The 20,843-nt window shown below is 42.1% G+C and overlaps 1 protein-coding gene across 6 annotated transcripts in view; it reads left to right on the forward strand.

The window, feature by feature from the left end:
* Positions 1 to 20,843, forward strand: part of LOC137632473 (mucin-2-like) — a 196,832-nt gene that overhangs the window by 153,818 nt on the left and 22,171 nt on the right. For all 6 annotated transcript variants that reach the window (XM_068364422.1, XM_068364420.1, XM_068364419.1 and 3 more), the window contains 3 exons: positions 3,603 to 3,758; positions 4,497 to 4,598; positions 14,213 to 14,353. In XM_068364422.1, the coding sequence (XP_068220523.1) occupies positions 3,603 to 3,758; positions 4,497 to 4,598; positions 14,213 to 14,353 (399 nt within the window). The remainder of the gene's footprint in view (positions 1 to 3,602; positions 3,759 to 4,496; positions 4,599 to 14,212; positions 14,354 to 20,843) is intronic.

The following is a 20,843-nucleotide window of genomic DNA, read 5'->3' on the forward strand; positions in this document are numbered from 1 at the left end:
AAACTGATATATCGGTAAATAAAAGCATCACTAATGGTTCAAGCTGCACTGCATTTTAAAGGCTAGTGTTCACCAATGATTTTTTTTTTTATCCTTGATTTGCAAGAATAGATTGTTGTGTTGTGCTTAGGTTCAAGTCACAGTTATATTTAAATTTGTATTCCATCCATCCATATACCAAGGCACTTCCCCCAATTTTGGGGGGTAGCCAACACCAACAATGAAACAAAACAAAAAGGGGACCTCTACTCTCTATATTCCTTCCTTCCTTTAAATTTGTATTGTTTCAAGTAATTAATAGGAAAGGTTAATTCATTGCTTCTTATCTTGAATAGTCTTGTTGAATGTTATTTGAAGAGATACTTTGAAATTTTTTTTTAATATTTTATACTTGGTTTATACAGTACTGTATAGTGTAACACTTGATTTTACAATTTATAAATTGCATTTAAAAGACTCCCTTTATTAAAGTTATATTTATGACATGTTAAGGCTTAGCTACCCATTAACAGATTCTGCATTAACTTGATGTATATAAGAGGAACATTTTGTCTCTTTGAAACTTTCGTTGATGCTTGTGCTGGTAACTGTGAAGATAATGACAGGTATGGTTAAAAAATGGAAAATGAAAGAGTGGAATCAAAGTATTTATATAAACGCAGCACAGTACAGTACAGTATATTGTTAATGTGAAATATAATAGATATACGGTTTTACCATATTACAATGATACTGTATACAAGTTTTATTATGTTGTACTGTTTTGACCATTTACCATATTTTAGAGATAAAACGCTTGCTGGTAACTTGATGTAAATGCAGTGTTGGATGACCATAGTTAATGCAAGAGTGGTTTACATAAATCAATTGGTTAATATGATGTGATTCTTTTTGTGCTGAAAAAATATTCTGGTCATCATACTCAATAATTCAAGAAAACAGAAATGTTTATTATTACAGTATTATCATTCAAATTTTTTTGGCTTCATAGACATTAGAATTTCAGTAGAATACAGTACAGTGATGCCTCAGGATACGAAAGTAATCCGTCCAGGATACGTTTTCGTATCCTGATTTTTTCGTATCCTGAGTCGCGTTTTACATGTAAATAGCCTAATCCGTTCCAAGCCTTACAAAAAGTCACCTTTTCTTTCATAAACACGCTAAACTGTAGTAATAAACATGCAATGCAGCCATTTCTATCATTCAATAATTAACCCAACCGTTAAAAACAGCCTAATCCATTCCAGAAACCACCATGAGATTATTCAATAATGTAGTTATAGGCTAGTTATCCCCTCCAAGCCCTAAGAAAATGGTCCATTTTCTTTACTACTGTATAAAAGTTATGGTACTGTATGTAAAGCATTTGGATCAGTGAAGGTGTATTGTCACCTGTACACCTAAATTAAGGGTTGATACCCTGAAAAAAAAGGTACTGTACTCTCGGCGACGAGTTAGGATCTCGTAAGCTTTTCGTATCCTGAAAATTTTTTCGTATACTGGGGCATAAAAATCTTTGTATCGCTTTTCGTATCCTGAATTTTTCGTAAGCAGAAACTTTCGTATCCAGAGGTATCACTGTACCTTAGTTTGAAGACATTGTTTGTGTGGATTAATAATCTTGACTCTTATAGTATAGTATAGTACTTGAGAAAACTTATCATCTGTTGGTTATTTTTATGGACTGGTACATTTTCCATTTGACCCATAGGATATTCTGAAGAAGTGTTTTAATTCTTTTATTCTACCTTGTTTTGAGTATTGTTCTCCTGTCTGGTCTTCAGCTGCTGATTCTCATCTTAATTTGTTGGACAGAAACTTACGGTCTATTAAATTTCTTATTCCTGATCTAGATATTAATCTCTGGCACCGTCGTTCAATTAGTTCATTATGCATGTTACATAAGATTTTTCATAACTCTGACCATCCTTTACATTCAGATCTCCCTGGACAATTCTATCCTGTTCGTAATACTAGGCTGGCAGTTAATTCTAATAGCCAGGCCTTTTCCATCATAAGACTCAATACCACGCAGTACTCTAGAAGTTTTATTCCAGCTGTTACCAAGTTGTGGAATGATCTTCCTAATCGGGTTGTTGAATCAGTAGAACTTCAAAAGTTCAAAGTTGGAGCAAATGCTTTTTTGTTGACCAGGTGGACATGAGTCTTTTTATAGTTTATATATGACATATTTGTTTTTGAAGTTGTTCATAGTTTATATATGACATATCTGTTATGACGTTGTTACTTTTTTTTAGAATTATTTACTGTTAATTTGTTCTCTTCAGTTATTTATTTCCTTATTTCCTTTCCTCACTGGGCTATTTTTCCCTATTGGAGCCCCTGGGCTTATAGCATTTTGCTTTTCCTATTAGGGTTGTAGCTTGGATAGTAATAATAATAATAATAATAATATGAAAGGCAGATAATAATGTACTGTTAACCCTTTAACCCCCAGGCTATTTGGAAATTTCCAACCCTTAACCCCCAAGGGGTTATTTTTTTCCCAGCACATTTTGTAGTATATATTTTTTAAATTGCTGTAACAGCCTTAATTTTTGTCGTAGAGAGGTCAGGTTGGTCTCATTCTCTTGGAAAATGCCTGAATTTTTTCAAAAAAAATATCAAAAATATGAAAAAAAAATTTTTATAGCATTTTTTTGCAAGGACGTACCGGTACGTCCATGGGGGTAAAGGGATGGCTTTTGTGAAATGTACCAGTACGTCCTTTGGGGGTAAAAGGGTTAATGAATCAATATATGTTATGCAAATGTATCATGATATTTTATGTGGTTAGATCATGATTTACAGGCATTTAATTTTTAATCTTAATTTTTGTAAATAACGTGTAGGTAGCTAGATTTGATTATTGCTTATATCACAGCTGCTATTGGGAATACCTTTTCTATTTCATAGATATTTGAGTAGCTAATAGATTTCATTATCCTTGGTTGGTTTAGTTAGCTTTTTATTGACAAATGAGTTTCTTGTCGTAAGATCTGTGCACACACTCTAAATGCCATTGATGTTATGAACTATTACCTACAATTTAAAAACTGCTGTTGAACTATATGGGGAAGCACATGCAGAGTAGAAATGAAACAAAGTCCAGGGAAGTGTAGACAAAGTGAAAATATATAAACAATTGATATAATCATAGGTAAAAAGTAGGTGAGGTATAAATAAAGCTTGGAAATCATTACAATTGAATGTAAAAGTGAAGGAAGCACTTCAGTATAACTGCTGACAAAAATTATAAAAATTAAGTTAAGAAGCACTGATAAGATGACTTCGCAATCTCAAGGAAATTGTAAACCTCAGACACAAGGTGACATTGGTGCTGATAGGGCAAAATTAATATAATGTCCCTGGTTAGGCTGGAGGAACATAGAGAGTAGAGGTCCCCTTTTTTGTTTTGTTCTTGTTGATGTCGGCTACCCCCCAAAATTGGGGGAAGTGCCTTTGGTATATGGATGGTTAGATGCCCAGGAACTGAAGACAATAGAGGAAGTTCTTATCGAAATAAAGTTTAAAAAAAAGTAGCCACAATACTAATACAGACAAAGCTGTAATGTTATTAATGACATTCTTTTGAACAGGCACTCAAGAAAGTTCATAACCAGATCCAAGCTATACAGCATAAGAAGTCAGATCAAGATCCTGCGCATCTTCAACAGCTATACTCGGAGTACCGAAAGATTATGGCAACCGGGAAGCATTACACTGTGACTGCAAGTCAACAACAGTCTCAGATTGTAAGTTAGTTATACAGTATATACTGGCCTTGTTTATAATTCTTGATTAATGTAGAGAAGGAAATTTTAATTTATCTTATTGATTATTTCCCTGTTTTCCTGGATTTCTTAGATACTACTGTTCTACTTTAATTTTGTTACCTATCATTTGAAATTTTGTAAAAAGAGAAAACCAGCCCACTTTATTTTGATTAATGGTAATTTATGAAAATGCCCCATTTAGTGATAATGCCATTAGTGCTCCCTAATGGTGCTCTTTAGGTATTACTAAATGGTCTTTACAATTTCCTCACCCATAGCTGGACCCACTTTTTAACCCTCTACTTTACTTATATTCCGTGGCAGAAATATTCTTACTTATCTGAAATTTCTGAGAAAAATATTCTATACTTAATATTAGTAATCAAACAAGTAAATTATATTATGTACACAAAATTGAATAAATATATGATTAAGAAATCTATTACACTTATCATGTAATTGTACTACAGTACAGTATATCCAGTATTGACTCAGCCAGCCTACCCCGTTGAGCGTTTAACTACCTATTTTTTTTTTATTTATAATTAAAGCTGATAAATCTTTAGCTATTTTTTATAATTCAAGAAGTTTTATTATTTTCTCAGTACTGTACTGCCTAATTTTCCCTAGAATTATTACTTATTTAGTGTAAAGTAATTATTGCATATTGATGAAATTTGTTAATTACTGTTTCATTACTTTCTGCATTATTTCCAGTCCCAACCTCCAAGCCAGCCTACACCAGTTCGTTACTCCCATCCAGTTGGCCACAAGATAATCACTCTTACGCAGTTCAAGCAACAAATCAAGCACCAACAGGTAAGATTTTCCAAGGTTGTTTATTTATTCTTAATATAAGAATATGATTTTAATAATAAAATTAGTCATTCCTACACTCACCTGAAATTCTCTTGAAGCTTGGCTTAAATAGACATTTACCCCAGAGCTAAATTTTTTTTTTTTTTTATTATTATTTTTATTATTATTATTTCTGGGGGGCCTGTGACGGCCGGTGAGAAAGAGAAAGGTCCTTCCTTATACCTTTCCTAATATAAATCTTCCAAATATACTAGAGAAAGATAAAAGCATGGAATGCAGAGGTTACAACCCTCGCGCGAACACCTTGTAGGTGTCGTGTATTAAACAAAGGCGTGTGTAAACCACTATTCACAGGTTGTCTTCCATTTAGATAATCCCTTCATCAATGGGGAGGGCCGTGACAGGCCCTAGATAACATGGTTGAACTCCCCAACGACACCTACCACGCGCGCCCTCTAGGACATCCCTCGACGGAGCTCAAAGATATGGTGGCAAGTCTCATCCGTTCCGGAACTCAGATGCCCCCTCCTTCAGCCCCGGACGCATCGAAGTTACCTCCCTTCGAGAAAAACAACCCTTGGAGGTTTGCCTTACATGCTCCATATATTGATGGTGCCATAACTCTAGAGGGCATAGGCACCCGTCCTCTAGAGGACTTAGAATTTTACCCTCCGGGACTAGAATTCCCATTCAACGGCTTCGTCCGATTGAAAGAACATGCCTTGGTTAGGTTAGACAAGGTACCGAAGGAAACGGTAATATTCCCTAAAGAGCAGGCCCAATCTTTCTGGGCCAGGACGTTGTCAGACTGGGGTTGCACTAATTCCAAGCTCACCCCACACAAAGGAGCCTACACCATATTTACAGCTTCTCCAGGTATTACCTTGCCTATTACAGATAAAGTGGCAGCTCTTACTTTTCAGGCTATCAAAGAAGGTTCTGCCATGCCAGCTCTTAAAGAGACCGATCCCACCTCCATGCTCATTCCGAGTACCGTTACTATCTGGGATGATGCCCCCGCTACTTTCACAGTAGGGAAGTTAGACCCAGACTGTGCCTCTAATCTGTTCTCCGAGAAGCTTCCTAAATTACCAGATATTCTTCTCAAGACTGAGTTTGAGGCACGGAATAGGTTGGCTAGGTCTCTCCACTCCATTACCTCCGTGGAGTCCCTAACCTCACTTTACCCGACCGAGACCATGTTCCGGGTATTCACAAAGAACCTGTCTCTGTCCTTCCAAATCGACTTACACGAGTTTTGTTCGGCTCGGGTTAGTTGCAGGAAGCACGTTCTTTCTGAGGCCACGATCAGGCATGAACCGAATAGGCTGATAGCTTCCCCCTGCTGGGGTAAGAACCTTTTTCCTCAGGAGGAGGTGAACAAGGTACTACAAGACGCTGCGAGAGCAAATCAAAATTTGCAAGTGAGGTGGGGCCTCACTGCCAAAAAGAGGGTTGAAGGGCAAAAACAAAACTTCTTCAGGAAGAAACAGAGGTTTGCCCCTTACAAGACGAGCCGAGGTCACTACCAACAATCGTCGATTGCCCACTCGTCTTCACAGTCTCCCACTGCTTCGTCTCCTCTACAGCCGAAACACCCTCAACAGGTGGTCTACCTCACTGCTCCCCCAGGTACCCAACCCAACCCCGTTTGGATGCCCTCACCCGCATACATCCCTAGCTACGGACCCTCAGGTCCCTTTCGTGGACACCAGAGAGGTAGCTACAGGGCTAGAGGACAGTTCCGTCAACGAGGCGGACCTAGGACAAGGGGTTCTCGAGGAGGGAAAGAACCTAGATTCACTCCCTCGCAATGATATAGTTCCGGTAGGGGGGAGACTTTACCACTTTCGAGACCGTTGGACCTTCAGTCCGTGGGCTCACAGCATAGTCTCCAAAGGCTTGGGGTGGAAATGGTCACAAGGTTCCCCTCCTCCACCAGTGACCTTCTTCCAGAGACCCACATCCATTCTGAGAGAGTACACCACCGAGTTACTACAGAAAAAAGCAATCAAACGGGTTCGATCGCTGAAGTTCCAAGGCCGCCTGTTCACAGTTCCGAAGAAAGGCTCGTCGGCATTGAGAGTGGTCCTGGACTTGTCAAAGCTAAATTCTTACATCCTCTGCGACAAGTTCCGGATGTTGACCATCTCTCAGGTACGTACCCTGCTTCCCCGTGGGGCCGTCACCACCTCTATCGATCTTACCGACGCCTATTATCACGTACCAATAGCTCGAAACTTCTCTCCTTACCTAGGTTTCCGTCTAGGCAGGAAAGCCTTTGCATTCAAAGTCATGCCCTTCGGCCTCAACATTGCACCCAGGATATTCACGAAACTGGGAGAGACGGTGCTAGAACAACTCAGGAACCAAGGGATTCAGATCGTTGCTTATCTGGACGATTGGCTTATTTGGGCTTGGTCAGCCCTGGAGTGCAACAGAGCTACGAAGAAAGTACTTCGTTTTCTCGCCAACCTGGGATTTCGGGTCAATCTCCAAAAATCCCGCCTACTTCCATCAGACCGCTTCGAATGGTTAGGCATACAGTGGGACCTTGCACGGCACAAGCTGGTTCTACCTCCCAAAAAGGTAAGAGAAATAGCTTCCAAGGTCAAGAATTTTCTAAAACACAGGCAGGTGTCCAGAAGAGCCTTAGAAAGAATCCTCGGCCTTCTGCAATTCGCCTCAGTAACAGATCGCCTATTGAAAGCCAAACTCAAAGACATCAATCGAGTTTGGAGAAAGAGAGCCACAGTACCTTTAAGAGACAAGGTCTCGAAAATCCCCTCTGTCTTGAAAATGAGATTACAGCCATGGTCCGAATCGAAGAACCTTTCCAAATCGGTTCCTCTTCAATTCCCACCCCCACAAGTGACAATTCATACAGACGCGTCTCTGAGTGGATGGGGGGGTTACTACGAACGTCAGATGTTTCAGGGCTCTTGGTCACCCGCCATGAAACACTTCCACATCAATGTTCTCGAAGCCATGGCAGTGTTCTTGACCCTGAAGAGGCTCTCTCCTCCGAGGTCGACCCACATCAGAGTAGTGTCAGACAGCACAGCCGTAGTACACTGCATCAACAGAGGAGGATCCAAGTCGCCCAACCTGAATCAGATCCTGGTCACTATCTTCACCTTGGCAGCAGAAAAGAACTGGTTCCTGTCAGCAACCCACCTAGCGGGAGTCCAGAATGTGATAGCGGACTCACTATCCAGGATGAAACCACTGGAATCAGAATGGTCTCTGGACATAATTTCATTCCAGTGGATACTCAGGCTGGTTCCGGGCCTTCAGGTAGATCTATTCGCAACTCAGATGAATCACAAACTTCCTTGTTATGTGACACCAAACATGGACCCTCAGGCTTATGCCATAGACGCATTAACCCTGGATTGGAACCATTGGAGGAAGATTTACCTATTTCCACCAGTGAATCTTCTAATGAAAGTATTGCACAAACTACGCTCCTTCCGGGGGACAGTGGCCTTAGTAGCACCTCACTGGCCAAAGAGCAGTTGGTTTCCTCTCCTCCTCGAGCTGAAACTCCGACCCTTCCGGATTCCATTCCCCAAACTAACCCAAGTAATTCAAACACAGACTGTGTCAGATTCCTCAAGGATAGCCAAAACCCTAACTTTGTGGACTTCATGAAGTTTGCAGCTCATAAAGACGCAAACATTGACCCGGAAAACGTTCTCTTCATCGAAGCGGACAAAAGGGACTCGACAATTCGTCAATATGATTCGGCTGTTAAGAAATTAGCAGGTTTCTTAAAGAATTCAGACCACACTCGTATGACTCCGAATTTAGCCATCTCGTTCTTTAGGTTCTTATTTGACAAGGGCTTGGCAGCTAGCACTATAACTACCATCAAGTCAGCTTTGAAGAAGATATTCCTGGTTGGGTTTAACATTAATCTAGCTGATTCCTATTTCTCATCTATTCCAAAAGCATGTGCTAGGCTTCGGCCGTTGGATCGGCCACAAAAAGTCTCTTGGTCTCTGAACAATGTCCTCAACTCGCGTCGGACACTGACAACGAGTCCTGCTATTATATCACTCTACTTAGGAAGACGTTATTTCTATCAGCTATGGCCTCAGGTGCTAGAATCTCAGAACTAGCAGCGCTCTCACGTAACCCGGAAAACATAGATTTCCTCCCTACAGGCGAAGTACTGCTTACCCGAGACAGAGCTTTCCTAGCAAAAAATGAGGACCCGCAAAATAGGTGGTCCCCTTGGAAGATCATCTCTCTTCCCCAGGATCCTTCGCTGTGTCCAGTCACTACTCTCAGGACCTTTTTAGCTAGATCTGCCACCCACTCGTCTGGCCCCTTATTTATCAGGGAACAAGGTGGTACTTTGACCATTCAAGGTATCAGACAACAAATCCTCTACTTCATTAAACATGCTAACCCGGAATCATTTCCCCATGCTCATGATATACGGTCAATAGCTACCTCTATCAATTACTTCCAGAACATGGACTTTGATGACCTTAAAAAATACACGGGTTGGAAATCTCCTATGGTTTTCAAATGCCACTATCTAAAGAACTTACAGGCCCTTAAATACCCTACGGTTGCAGCGGGGAGTCTTATCTCCCCCCATTAATCTCTGATTATTTCTTTATTCCATCTCTTCTCTCCTCCCTCCTGACCACCTCTCACACCACGTCGCCACTCTCCTGGGTGGTTCGTTAGCCCTAAGTTATTTTGCCATATTTAATTGTTATGATTTAACTGTTATTGTAATTACCATTCCTGTAAAGTTTAGATATGCTTAGACATGTAAGGTTGATTCCTTTCACGACGGGACACTCAGGTGATCCCTGGTCCTCATATTATTTTAGCATTACATCCCCTATGCCAATGGCTAGTTTATGATTTATGTTTACTTACAGTATTATATTATTGCCTTACATGGTGTTTGTTTTCTCATTATGTTATTAATTTATTGGGCTTGGAAGGCATTCTCTGGTACATTCTTACCGGCCGTCACAGGCCCCCCAGAAAAGGGATTTTGACGAAGGAAAAATCTATTTCTGGGAAGAGGCCTGTGACGCCCGGTGAAACCCTTCCCGGTTATTTGATACGGACCCCACCCCTCTTTTTCCTTGCCAAGCCATATGTTCTTGCAGAAGGATGTCCTAGAGGGCGCGCGTGATAGGTGTCGTTGGGGAGTTCAACCATGTTATCTAGGGCCTGTCACGGCCCTCCCCATTGATGAAGGGATTATCTAAATGGAAGACAACCTGTGAATAGTGGTTTACACACGCCTTTGTTTAATACACGACACCTACAAGGTGTTCGCGCGAGGGTTGTAACCTCTGCATTCCATGCTTTTATCTTTCTCTAGTATATTTGGAAGATTTATATTAGGAAAGGTATAAGGAAGGACCTTTCTCTTTCTCACCGGGCGTCACAGGCCTCTTCCCAGAAATAGATTTTTCCTTCGTCAAAATCCCTTTATTATTTCGGGAGTAGACCCTCTTTTAAGCAGGTTTTATTGAAAGTGATTGCTGCCTCAGTGGCGTTAATTTTGTAATGAACTCTTTCTATTGTTCTTATCTTTTTCTCTTCATTTGAACAATCTGCCAGTAACTGGGAAAGGGATATATCAATAGGAAGGTGATGAAGACCATATCATTCACAATTTGTCTTTAACGCAGTTGAGAGCTTTGGCCGAAAAGGGGAAAGCTCTGGAGGAAGGAGCATGGAAGGTAGGGTGCTTCTTGCTCAAAGATGAAACCTTCAGGTTGGTATAGTCGGCTTTCTTTAAGGTACTCATTAAGAGAGCCTGTGCCTTGTCATGCTCAAAGATCATGACCTCCTTAGGTTCCGTCTCCTCACGAGATGCTGGGTCATCCCGCAATCTCATGTAACATTCTGGGTAAGCCGAAATGTTAGGCCAGAATTGGAGATCTTCAAGGGGTTTGGCCCCCATCTTTTCGGAGATGTACAGTTTCCCATTCATCATGGGCATATACTCCGCATACCTCCAGGGGTTGGTTTCGGAGCATTGAGGTAAGTCAGAGACTTTGATAGGCTTGTGAGAGCCTCTGAGAATGCCCAAGCTTTTTGCTTCTCTAACTTCCCTCCTCATCTCTTGTTGTTCCTTGCGGAAGGAATCCATCATCTGTTGAATCTGTCCTAGGAGCACTTCACTCTTGGCTATCAGCGGTTCCAGATGGGGAGTTGGGGCTGAAGAAGTTGACGGCATAGGTTGATATGCCATCACAGAAAACTGAGGGGCTTCCGTTATCGTTGATACGGATCCTTCTTCCTCCGTGGGTGGCTGAGCCACCTCTCCTTCAGGATTTTCTTGCAGAAGATCCTTTACGGTGTCTGTGGACACCTCCGACATCCGTTCTTGGTGGATGACAGCCTCTATCGTCAGCTGGATGAAGGGAGGCTTGACCTATGCCTGAGGCACAACAGCGTCGGATTGAGCCTTAGGGACCAGAAGGCATCTTATGGCTTCGTTGGGCAGGTAAGGTCCCGGAGTTCTTTTGGAACCCTCTTACCCACTTCCGAAGCGTTTCCCTCGCTGTATCCCTTGACTCCGTCGTCTCAGGGATATTTTCACCGAATCCTTCGGTCATCAGAGCTGAGCAGACAGTGCAACCCTTCGGATCCCAGTACCTCAGGGTTTCAGTTGTGATGGAGCAGGGGACACGAGACCTGCACATCTGGTGGCCACAAAAGTCCCTACTTTTGTGGTTTCATAACAGGACTGCACACTTCACCTTAGCCTCCTCCTGTAAGGAAAGAAAGAGTGAAATGAGTATGGAGTAATTTACCTCACTGATAAATTTATACATGCATAAAATAGTATAAATTACTATTATGTATCATAGCTTAGGATAGTAAGCTAAAAAAGAAGTAGGAAAGACACATATCTGTGTTTTCCCTCCAGGCAATTGCTGTGACCTCCTACAATATTAATATTTTTAATTTCCTTATTAGGGAGAATACAGAGTAGAATAACTCTCGTATGTAGAGCCGCAGTCAGTGGATACTAACACTAACTCCACCACTTGTAGAATATTAATACTGAAAGGTAATCTTTGGTGTTGCGATGATCTAGGATTCATCAGAATGTTGAAGGAATACTTCACCTAAACATTTTCTAATCGGTCTCAACAATGGACTGTGAAAGAATACACAGAGTATGTTGGAAATTTCATACCACTGTATCATTATATACTGTAGTTTTCTAACTGCTGTATTGTTATACTGCAGGAATACTGGCTACTTTATTGTCTTATACTGTAGTTTTGCCGGTATACTACCGGGTTAGGCTAGTACCTGGCGGTACTAGCTGACAGAAAGAGAGAAAGAATGGAAAGAAGGACTACTGTATTATTATAGTATAGTACAATAATTATGGGTGTAGGGACTACTGTCTCTACTGCCTTATTTCCAGAATGAGGATTCAAAGGGAAGGGGAGGACTGCATTGATTCTAGCTTCCATCCAGCCACAATTTCTGTTGCCGGCTGTACTACTGGTTACAGGGTTTGTGGATGGCAGTCCAAGGGAGGACTGAAGAATATTCAAAAGTGTAATGGGTTTCCCACCGGCAGCCGTCAGGGCCGGCTCAACCTTTCCCGGAGCTCTGCTTCCATTAGGGAGATGGTCGAAGTGGCAACCTAACCGCCTTTGTAGGAGCCCGGCCAGTAACCCAGTCACCCCGGCAAGTGGGGTGATTGTAGAATACCGGCCACAGGAATCGTGACGGCTAAGCTGAACAAAGGACAGAAGGGGAAGAGGAAGGGAAAGGGTCTTATATTTTACAGAGAAAGGTGGCGGCAGGTATGCCTCCTACTTTCGGCTGTAAATCAAGGAAACATAGCTTCCTATACCGGCGCCGTCTTGGGCGGCAGAGGAATAAAGATTCCCTAGCCTGAGACATTGCTGGATATAAGACATGTCTTCTAGTCCACAAGAGAGAAAGGTTGCGGCAATTATACTACCCACTTTCGGTTGTGAACTAGGGAAGCCGAACTTCCTATGTTGGCAACGGTGTAACTGGCAGGGGAATGACTATTCCCCTATCGGTAGCGTTGTCGGCAGGAAGACAGAATACCCTGAAAGACTGTCGTATTTCAAAGCCGGGACACTCTCTGGCAAAGAAGATCGACAGAAAACACTATCCAAGTCAAGCCGGAGTACACTACTCGATGGCGATGATGGAAGATAGGGTTGTCGCCTGGGCTGGCGGCACTCGGGGAAGGAAGGATTTATCCTCATTTCTCTAAATGAGAAGTGTATCGAATTATGCTAGTAATTCTAGGAGATATCTATATCTCCGACCGAATTAATAAAAACGATACTAGAGGTTAAACGGGGGATAACGTTAACTAAAGTATACTAAAACGAGTTAGGCTAGCCTAACCCGAGTCGGGCTCTCGGCTACACTAGTACCACCGAGGCCCTATCGTATATGATAAAAACGTTTATTTGGAAGAAGAAATATTACATGTGTAAAGCTTATCTTCACTAGTATAATTTTGCCTAACTAGCTAGAATTTCTTTATAGCTAAATACTGGGAACATCATACTACTAACTAAATAAAGCATTTATGGCGTACGACACCGGTCTTAAAATGGTCGCCTCCGGGGATGGCAGTGCTCCGCTTAACACACCTAAATTATGTTAATTTAATTGTGAGAAGGGAGCCAAAAATTATACACAGGAAAGATTAAATACTCAACTTTCCAGAGGAGGAAGATGTTGGAGATTGAATGGTAATAATCCTTCAAAACTGTAACAACACCGAGAGCAACGTGGGAGAGCACCGTGCTTAAATGGCTACGTTAAAAGGAATGATACGCCGTAGTAGTACTGGGAGGGGATCCACCGGGTAACCTTGATAATGGCTCCCCTTCATTTACGCCACTCTTCCCCCTCAAAATGTGAAATCTATTTGGGGTGAAGATTGCCATGTGTCGTATCAAGAAATACGTCCCCTGATTTTATGCGATATCCTTAAAAGTTATATTAAGGATACTCTCATACTCGCGCCAAGAGTTAGAATTCTGGAGACCTGTGGTTAATTCTCTGGGAGTATCACTGTAGCCAAATATCCCTTAGAAAGCTGCCAAAAGGAACCTTCCATCAGGACGACATGGCTGAGCCCAAAAAGGAATTTATACAATTCTAGTGGTTTTTTATATTTATGAAAAATTAAGAAATTTGTGGTCTGCTTGAACTTGTCATATTATTTAAATTGTCCTTTTGCAAAGTTATTTTGGTGAATATTTCCAAATAACAATTAGCAGCAGTTTTTTTTTTAATATGAATTTACTGAAAGTAAAAGAATAAAGATTTTGTGGCCAATAAGCACAAATCACACTACTAACTTGGTTGAATTTAGTTTATCAAGTTGACAAAAGGTCTAAAGAGTGATTTTGAGGATGTAAACATTGACTGCACAAATAGTATTTGTAAGTACGGTACTATCCTCATAAGGGGTCATGATTATTGTTTAGATTAGGATAGGTAGTTGAGTAAGTGGGAATTTTTAGATCCAGTATGACTGAATTTCAATTTACTAAGTTTGATAAATAAATCATTTGTATGATTGGTAAACCTATCTTTATCCCTAGGACCAGCAGCGACAGGTAATAGACACAAGTAAGCCTGTTCTGCAGCGATGGAAGGAAATGCCTTGTACTACATCTGCAACAACAGGTGGATCAACTGTTTCTCAAGTGACTACTACTCCTCATGTTTCTCCGACCTCTCAGGTATGTTTGAACTTGAAGGTGATGTGAAATATTGAAGTAAAATTTTAGCTTCTACGAACTAAAGTCCACTTCAATTGCTCTCATAATTTAAGACTTTCTAGCTCATTTATTTCACTCGGTGCCTTAGTGTAAGTTGCGAATATTTTGGTATTGGATGCTCTCATATTTTCATTCCTTGTTGGTTTCTGGCAAATTATATATAAAGTATATGCATTCCACAACAGTTTTTAAGAAGTAATAACCAATTTGGCTTTGGATTGAAGTAATAAGTGATAAAAATGTTGAAAGGTATGAGATTTTAAGTCATTATTTCAGTAAATTAATTCAAGATTTATGTATTTTTCTTCTAAAGATGGAAGAGATTTGACAATCACTTTATTTTAGTTCTTATAGGTAAGAGGAGCTGGCATATGGTTTAGAATTATTTTGATATAAGAAATTTTTAAAATGTCCTTTTAATAGGAGCAAAATGCAGAGTAGTTAATGTGACATTGGTAACAAATCCAGTAAATAGTTATGTAAATATGGTTGAGTTGAATTTTTAGTGGTAGAGATACATTGACAACTTTTCTTATGTAAAAAGTCTCATACTTGAGAATTTGTATAGTTTTTTATCATTAAATTTATTACTTAAACACTTAACTATTATTCATCATGCTTTAATTGTCGAAGCAATGGGCTTTGTGTCTTCTGAAATAAAAAAAATTAATAAACCATATCCCGCTCTCATTCTTCCATCTTCCCTGCCCCTTGTGATTCCTAGTAGAGTCAATAGGTGATGCCATTTAGCAAACCCAGCACAAGCCTATTACGTCTAAAAACTTCATATAATGTGTGTTTTCCATACAGTGTGCTATTGAGAGCATCTATCTGTTTCCAATAAGTCAGTTTATATTACCTTCTAAAAGAAGGAAAGTTTCTAACTCATTTTTGAAAGGACCTGGCAAGAACAAAGGTGATGGTTCAGTTGTCAAAACTGGTGTCAAACTCAGAATGGCAACAGTTTTCTTATGGTGTTTAGCTCTTAAGTAGTAGTGAAATACCTTGTAGAACAGTTTATACTAGCACATTAGTCCCTGAAGGATTATTTACCGTATGTGAAAGAATGGGAAAAAGTTAGGATGTATAGATTACTGGTTTATTTTAACTTTGTTGCATCATCAGGTGGTATAAAAAAAAATTGGGCTTACAGGCGAGTGCTAGTGTTGTGCCACCTTATTGAATATCATTCTGTTAACAGTCTTCCCACCCATGAAATATCACCTTTATGTAGCTTATCAACTTCCCCTAGAATTTTAAAACGTGAAAAGTTTTGGCTAACTCTTATTACCAACATAGTTATTGAACATGATAAATCATTTACTGTCTGTTTAGGAATTTTCCTCACATACAGAAAATAATAAAATGAGAAAATTCCTTTTAGTTAGGTTATGAATCAGGTTTTGGAGTTGTACCCACGTTTCTATGATGCCGGTGATTTTCTGCTTTTTTTTTCTGTAAATTCAGATTATGAATAATAATTTTCTTGAAAAATTAAAATGAATTTCTGAAGATTTAAGAACTATAGCAATAATTTCTTTTGTTTACTCTTCAATAAGAATTATATATACACTTTAGTAGGTTTAAAGTAGTGTACAGTTAAATTTACGCTACATAGTACTCATGACGATCGATACAGTCCCACAAATTACTTTGTATCCTTATTTATTTTTTTCGATATTGGGAATACTAATATTAATCATATAGCTTATTGCATTCTCATTCAAGCCCTGGGCGAAAGAGTAAAATCTCTCGCAGCGGGCAGGTCTAAATTATGGTCTGATGTGAAAGAGTTAAAATGTGCAAGTTTCAGTGCTAAATCAGTGTAGTGGAGGATGCGGCTGCTCGTACCTGTCGTTCTCCTGGCCCTAGACACCTTCCAAGGTCCCCAACCCCTGGGAGAAGGAATGTCGACAGGCAAAGGGAGGCGAGAGGCTTTAGCCCCTGAGCAGTCGTCCCCTCGAGCGTACCTGTTGACGCTAACCAGAACGCTCGCCCTCGCCATGGGAAAGGCAAGGTAAAAGTGTTATCTTCGCCGTCGGATGACGCAGCTCACAGACGGGGCTGGCGTCTTACGTATTTCCCTTCCTGCTAGACAAGAAGAGGGTTTCTCGTCATGACGCCGAGCGTTTAGATTCTAAACGCCATGACGGCAAGCGTCAGAAAGGACGCTGAGCGTCAAGGAGTTGGACTACATCACGCTAAGCGTCGAGTACTTGGAAGTCATGACACGTAACGCCGAGCGTCAGAGCACTGGACGTCTAGCTACTAACGTTGCTGTAAGAGTTAGACACGATGTTGACACTGAGCGGTAGTCATGAAACCGAGCGTTGAGATTGCGAACGTATAGTTCCGAGCGTCTAGATCGCAAACGTCTTAGTTCCGAGCGTCAAGTGTTGGAACAACGTGACGGCAGGCGTCAGGATATCGCCGAGCGTAAGAGCCTCGGAAGTCATGTACCGAGCGTAAGAGCCTCGGAAGTCATGTACCGAGCGTAAGAGCCTCGGAAGTCATGAACCGAGCGTCGAGATTGCGAACGTCACAGTTCCGCAGTTAGACGTGACGCTGAGCGGCGTAATGACGAGAGACTAATCCGCATGTCACCGAGCGTCAAGCAATTAGACGTGACGCCGAGCGTCAAGCAGTTAGACGTGACGCCGACCATCAAGCAATTAGACGTGACGCCGAGCGTCAAGCAGTTAGACGTGACGCCGACCGTCAAGCAGTTAGACGTGACGCTGACCGTCAAGCAGTTAGACGTGACGCTGACCGTCAAGCAGTTAGACGTGACGCCGAGTGTAAGAGCCTCGGACGTCGTGATGACGCCAGTTGAGCCGAGCGTCAAGATCGCGAACGTCTTAGTTCCGATCGTAATGATCGCGAGCGTCATAGTTCCGAGCATCAAGCGTTTGAATAACATGACGCCAGGCATGATAATCTTGGACCCATTGACGCCAGAAGTCAGGACCTTAAGGAGTTGACTCCTAGAAAACAAGACGTCTCTACCTCGGTTAGAGACTTGTCCGAGAAAGGGATCGACGATCACCTTTCCCTACTGATCTTTTAGAGGAAGTCTCGAAAGGAGAAGATCCTAAGACCCTTCATCCTTCGGTTGACTTAAATAAACTCATGCGAGTTTTTACTGAAGAGTTTCCAAATTATTTTGTGCCTGCTGCTCCTCATTCCCCGCCTTCAGAGTTTACGCTAGGGAAGGCATCGAAGAAGTCTCTGTTTACAAAGATGGTGCTGTCTCGATCATCTAAAAGAGCTTTGAGGATGATGGGAGACTGGATGCAATCAAAGAAGTACCAGGGAAAGACTGTTTTCTCTTTTCCCTCGGCTAGATTGGCCTCCAGATCTAGTGTTTGGTACGAGACGGGAGAAGTTCTCGGCTTGGGAGTTCCTCCCTCTGCCCAAGGAGACTTTTCGAGTCTAGTAGACGCTCCTTGTCGGACGACCATGAGAAGGACCAAAATACTCTGGTCAACGTCGGAGCTTGATCATCATCTCAAAGGCGTCTTCAGAGCTTCCGAGGTATTCAATTTCCTTGACTGGACTCTGGGAGCCTTGGGGAAAAAAGTTTTCTGCCTTGAAGGATGTGGACACAAAGTCTCATCAACATTATGTCGTGCATGGATAAAGCCCTAAGAGACGGATCCAATGAGTTGGCGGCCCTTTTCTCGGTGGGTGTTCTTAAGAAAAGAGCCCAAATGTGTTCTTTTCTGTCCATTGGGGTCACACCCGTTCAGAAGTCAGAATTGCTGTATGCACCTCTTTCTTCCTCTTTTTTTCCTCAAGAGTTGGTCAGAGAGGTCTCTTCCGCTTTAACCCAAAAGGCCACACAGGATCTGGTGTCAAAAACAGCAAGGAAGGTTCTGCCTACTTCCTTCACTAGCCGCAAGCCTAAGGAGGAAGCTCCATTCCCTCAGTTTTCGCAGCCCTTTTGAGGGAAAACTTTCAGTAGGGGTAGTTCCAGACCCGAGGGAGGGAGAGCAATGAGAAGAGGATCCAAACCAGGGCAAAGCAGAGTCTGACTGCATTCGCCTTCAGAAAGCAGTAGGAGCCAGACTAAACAACTTCTGGCGAGCTTGGGAGAAGAGAGGAGCAGACCTTTGGTCCGTCCAATTACTGAAGGAGGGATACAAAATCCCTTTCATAGGGAAACCTCCTTTAGTAGTAGCTCCGATAGATCTCTCTGCCAGATACAGGGAGGAGTCAAAGAGGCAGGCTATGCAACTTCAAATGTCTCTCTTGCTGGAGAAGGAGGCAATAGAGAGGGTGCAAGATTTGCGGTCACCAGGTTTCTACAACTGCTTATTCCTGGTTCCCAAGAACTCGGGGCGATGGAGACCAGTCCTGGACGTAAGTGCTCTCAACGCCTTCGTTCAGAAGACAAAGTTCTCCATAGAGACATCGAAGTCAGTCCTAGCAGCAGTAAGAAAGGACGACTGGATGGTCTCTTAAGACCTCCAGGATGCTTACTTCCACATCCCCATTCATCCGAGCTTCAAGCACTAGTTCGGGCCCTTTGTTTCGGCCTCAGCACTGCTACTCAAATATTAACGAAGCTGATGTTAAATGTATCAAGCATACTGCTTTCAAGAGGTATCAGAGCCTCCCTGTATCTGTAGACGACTGGCTACTCGGAGCTCATTCCTACATTCGCTGCCTGGAGGATCTACAGATGACGTTGAGGTTATCAGAAGAAATGGGTCTTCTAATAAACAGACAAGTCTCAACTGACACAATCCCAAAAGATCCTTTATTTGGGGATGGAGATTCGGAATCAAATTTTTCGGGCTTTTCCGTCAGCCTCAAGGACGGAGCAAGCCCTCTTGAAACTTCATTCCTTTCTAGAGAAACGAAAGTGTTCTGTGAGAGAGTGGATGAGTCTGCTTGGAACCCTCTCCTCGTTGGAGCAGTTTGTCTCCCTGGGAAGGCTGAATCTTCGCCCTCTTCAGTTCCACCTCATTCATCATTGGGACAAGGAAAAGGAACTAGAGACAAAATGCATCCCCATTACAGAATCCTTAAAAAGTTGCCTTCAGTGGTGGAACGACCCGGTCAGACTTCAAGAAGGTCTCTCTCTGGGGAACCCAGACCTTGTGTTGTGTTCCGACGCCTCAGACTCAGGCTAGTTGGAGATCTCGGGTCTCTGGACAAAAGATCAGGAGAGCCTCCACATAAACCAGAAGGAGCTGTTGGCAGTCCTGTTGTCCCTCAAAGGCTTCGAAGGGTCAGTATTGAACAGAGTGGTGCAGGTCAACGCCGACAACACTACAGCGTTGGCCTACATAGCCAAATAAGGCGGAACCCACTCGAGGTCCCTTTACGTGACTTCGATAGTTCTTCTTTACTAAAAGAGAAGAATGTAACCCTTGTAACAAGGCTCATTCAGGGGGATAAGAACGTGATGGCAGACAGTCTCAGCAGGAGAGGTCAAGTTCTGTCCACAGAATGGACACTTCATCAAGAGGTCTGCAAGATCCTGTGGCGGATTTGGGGTCATCCTTGTATAAACCTGTTCGCAACCTCGAAGACAAAGAGGTTAGAGACATACTGCTCCCCAGTGCCAGATGTCGAAGCAGTTCACATAGATGCTTTCCTTTTAGACTGGTCCCACCTGGACGTGTACGCATTCCCTCCGTTCAAGATTCTGCACAAAGTGATGCAAAAGTTTGTGTCACACGAGGGAACCATTTTGACTCTAGTGGCCCTCTTTTGACCCTCAAGAGAATGGTTCACATAGGTACTAGAATGGATGGTGGACACCCCGAGAAGCCTTCCATTAAGAGTAGATCTACTCAAACAACCCCACTTGGAAAGGTACCATCAAAACCTCCAAGCTCTACATCTAACTGCCCTCAGACTATCGAAAAACTCACAAGAGCTAGAGGTTTTTCGAAGGAGGCAGCTAGGGCTATTGCAAGAGCAAGGAGGACTTCTACCATCAAGGTTTACCAATCCAGTGGTAGGTTTTTAGAGAATGGTGCAGAGTCAACTCTGTTTCCTCGTCCAGTACCTCTATGACTCAGATTGTTGACTTCATGTTATACCTTAGAACGAAACGTAGGTTTTCATCTTCTACCATCAAGGGATACAGGAGGATGTTAGCGGCCGTCTTCAGGCATAGGAACTTGGACCTTTTTTATAATAAAGACCTGCAGGATCTTCTCAAATCCTTTGAAACATCTAAGGAACGGCACCAGAAATCACCAGCCTGGAATCTGGATATAGTCCTGAAATTCCTAATGAGTGACAGGTTTGAGCCCTTGCACTCAGCTTCATTTAAGGACCTCACTATGAAGACTCTATTCTTGGTCAGTCTGGCGACAGCTAAAAGGGTCAGTGAGATTCATGCCTTTAGTAAGAACATAGGCTTTAGAGATAACAAAGCTATCTGCTCCTTGGAGCTAGGCTTTCTTGCCAAGAACGAACGCCCTTCTCAACC

The sequence above is a fragment of the Palaemon carinicauda genome, chromosome 41, assembly GCF_036898095.1.
Source record: "Palaemon carinicauda isolate YSFRI2023 chromosome 41, ASM3689809v2, whole genome shotgun sequence".
NCBI classification, from domain to species: Eukaryota; Metazoa; Arthropoda; class Malacostraca; order Decapoda; family Palaemonidae; genus Palaemon; species Palaemon carinicauda.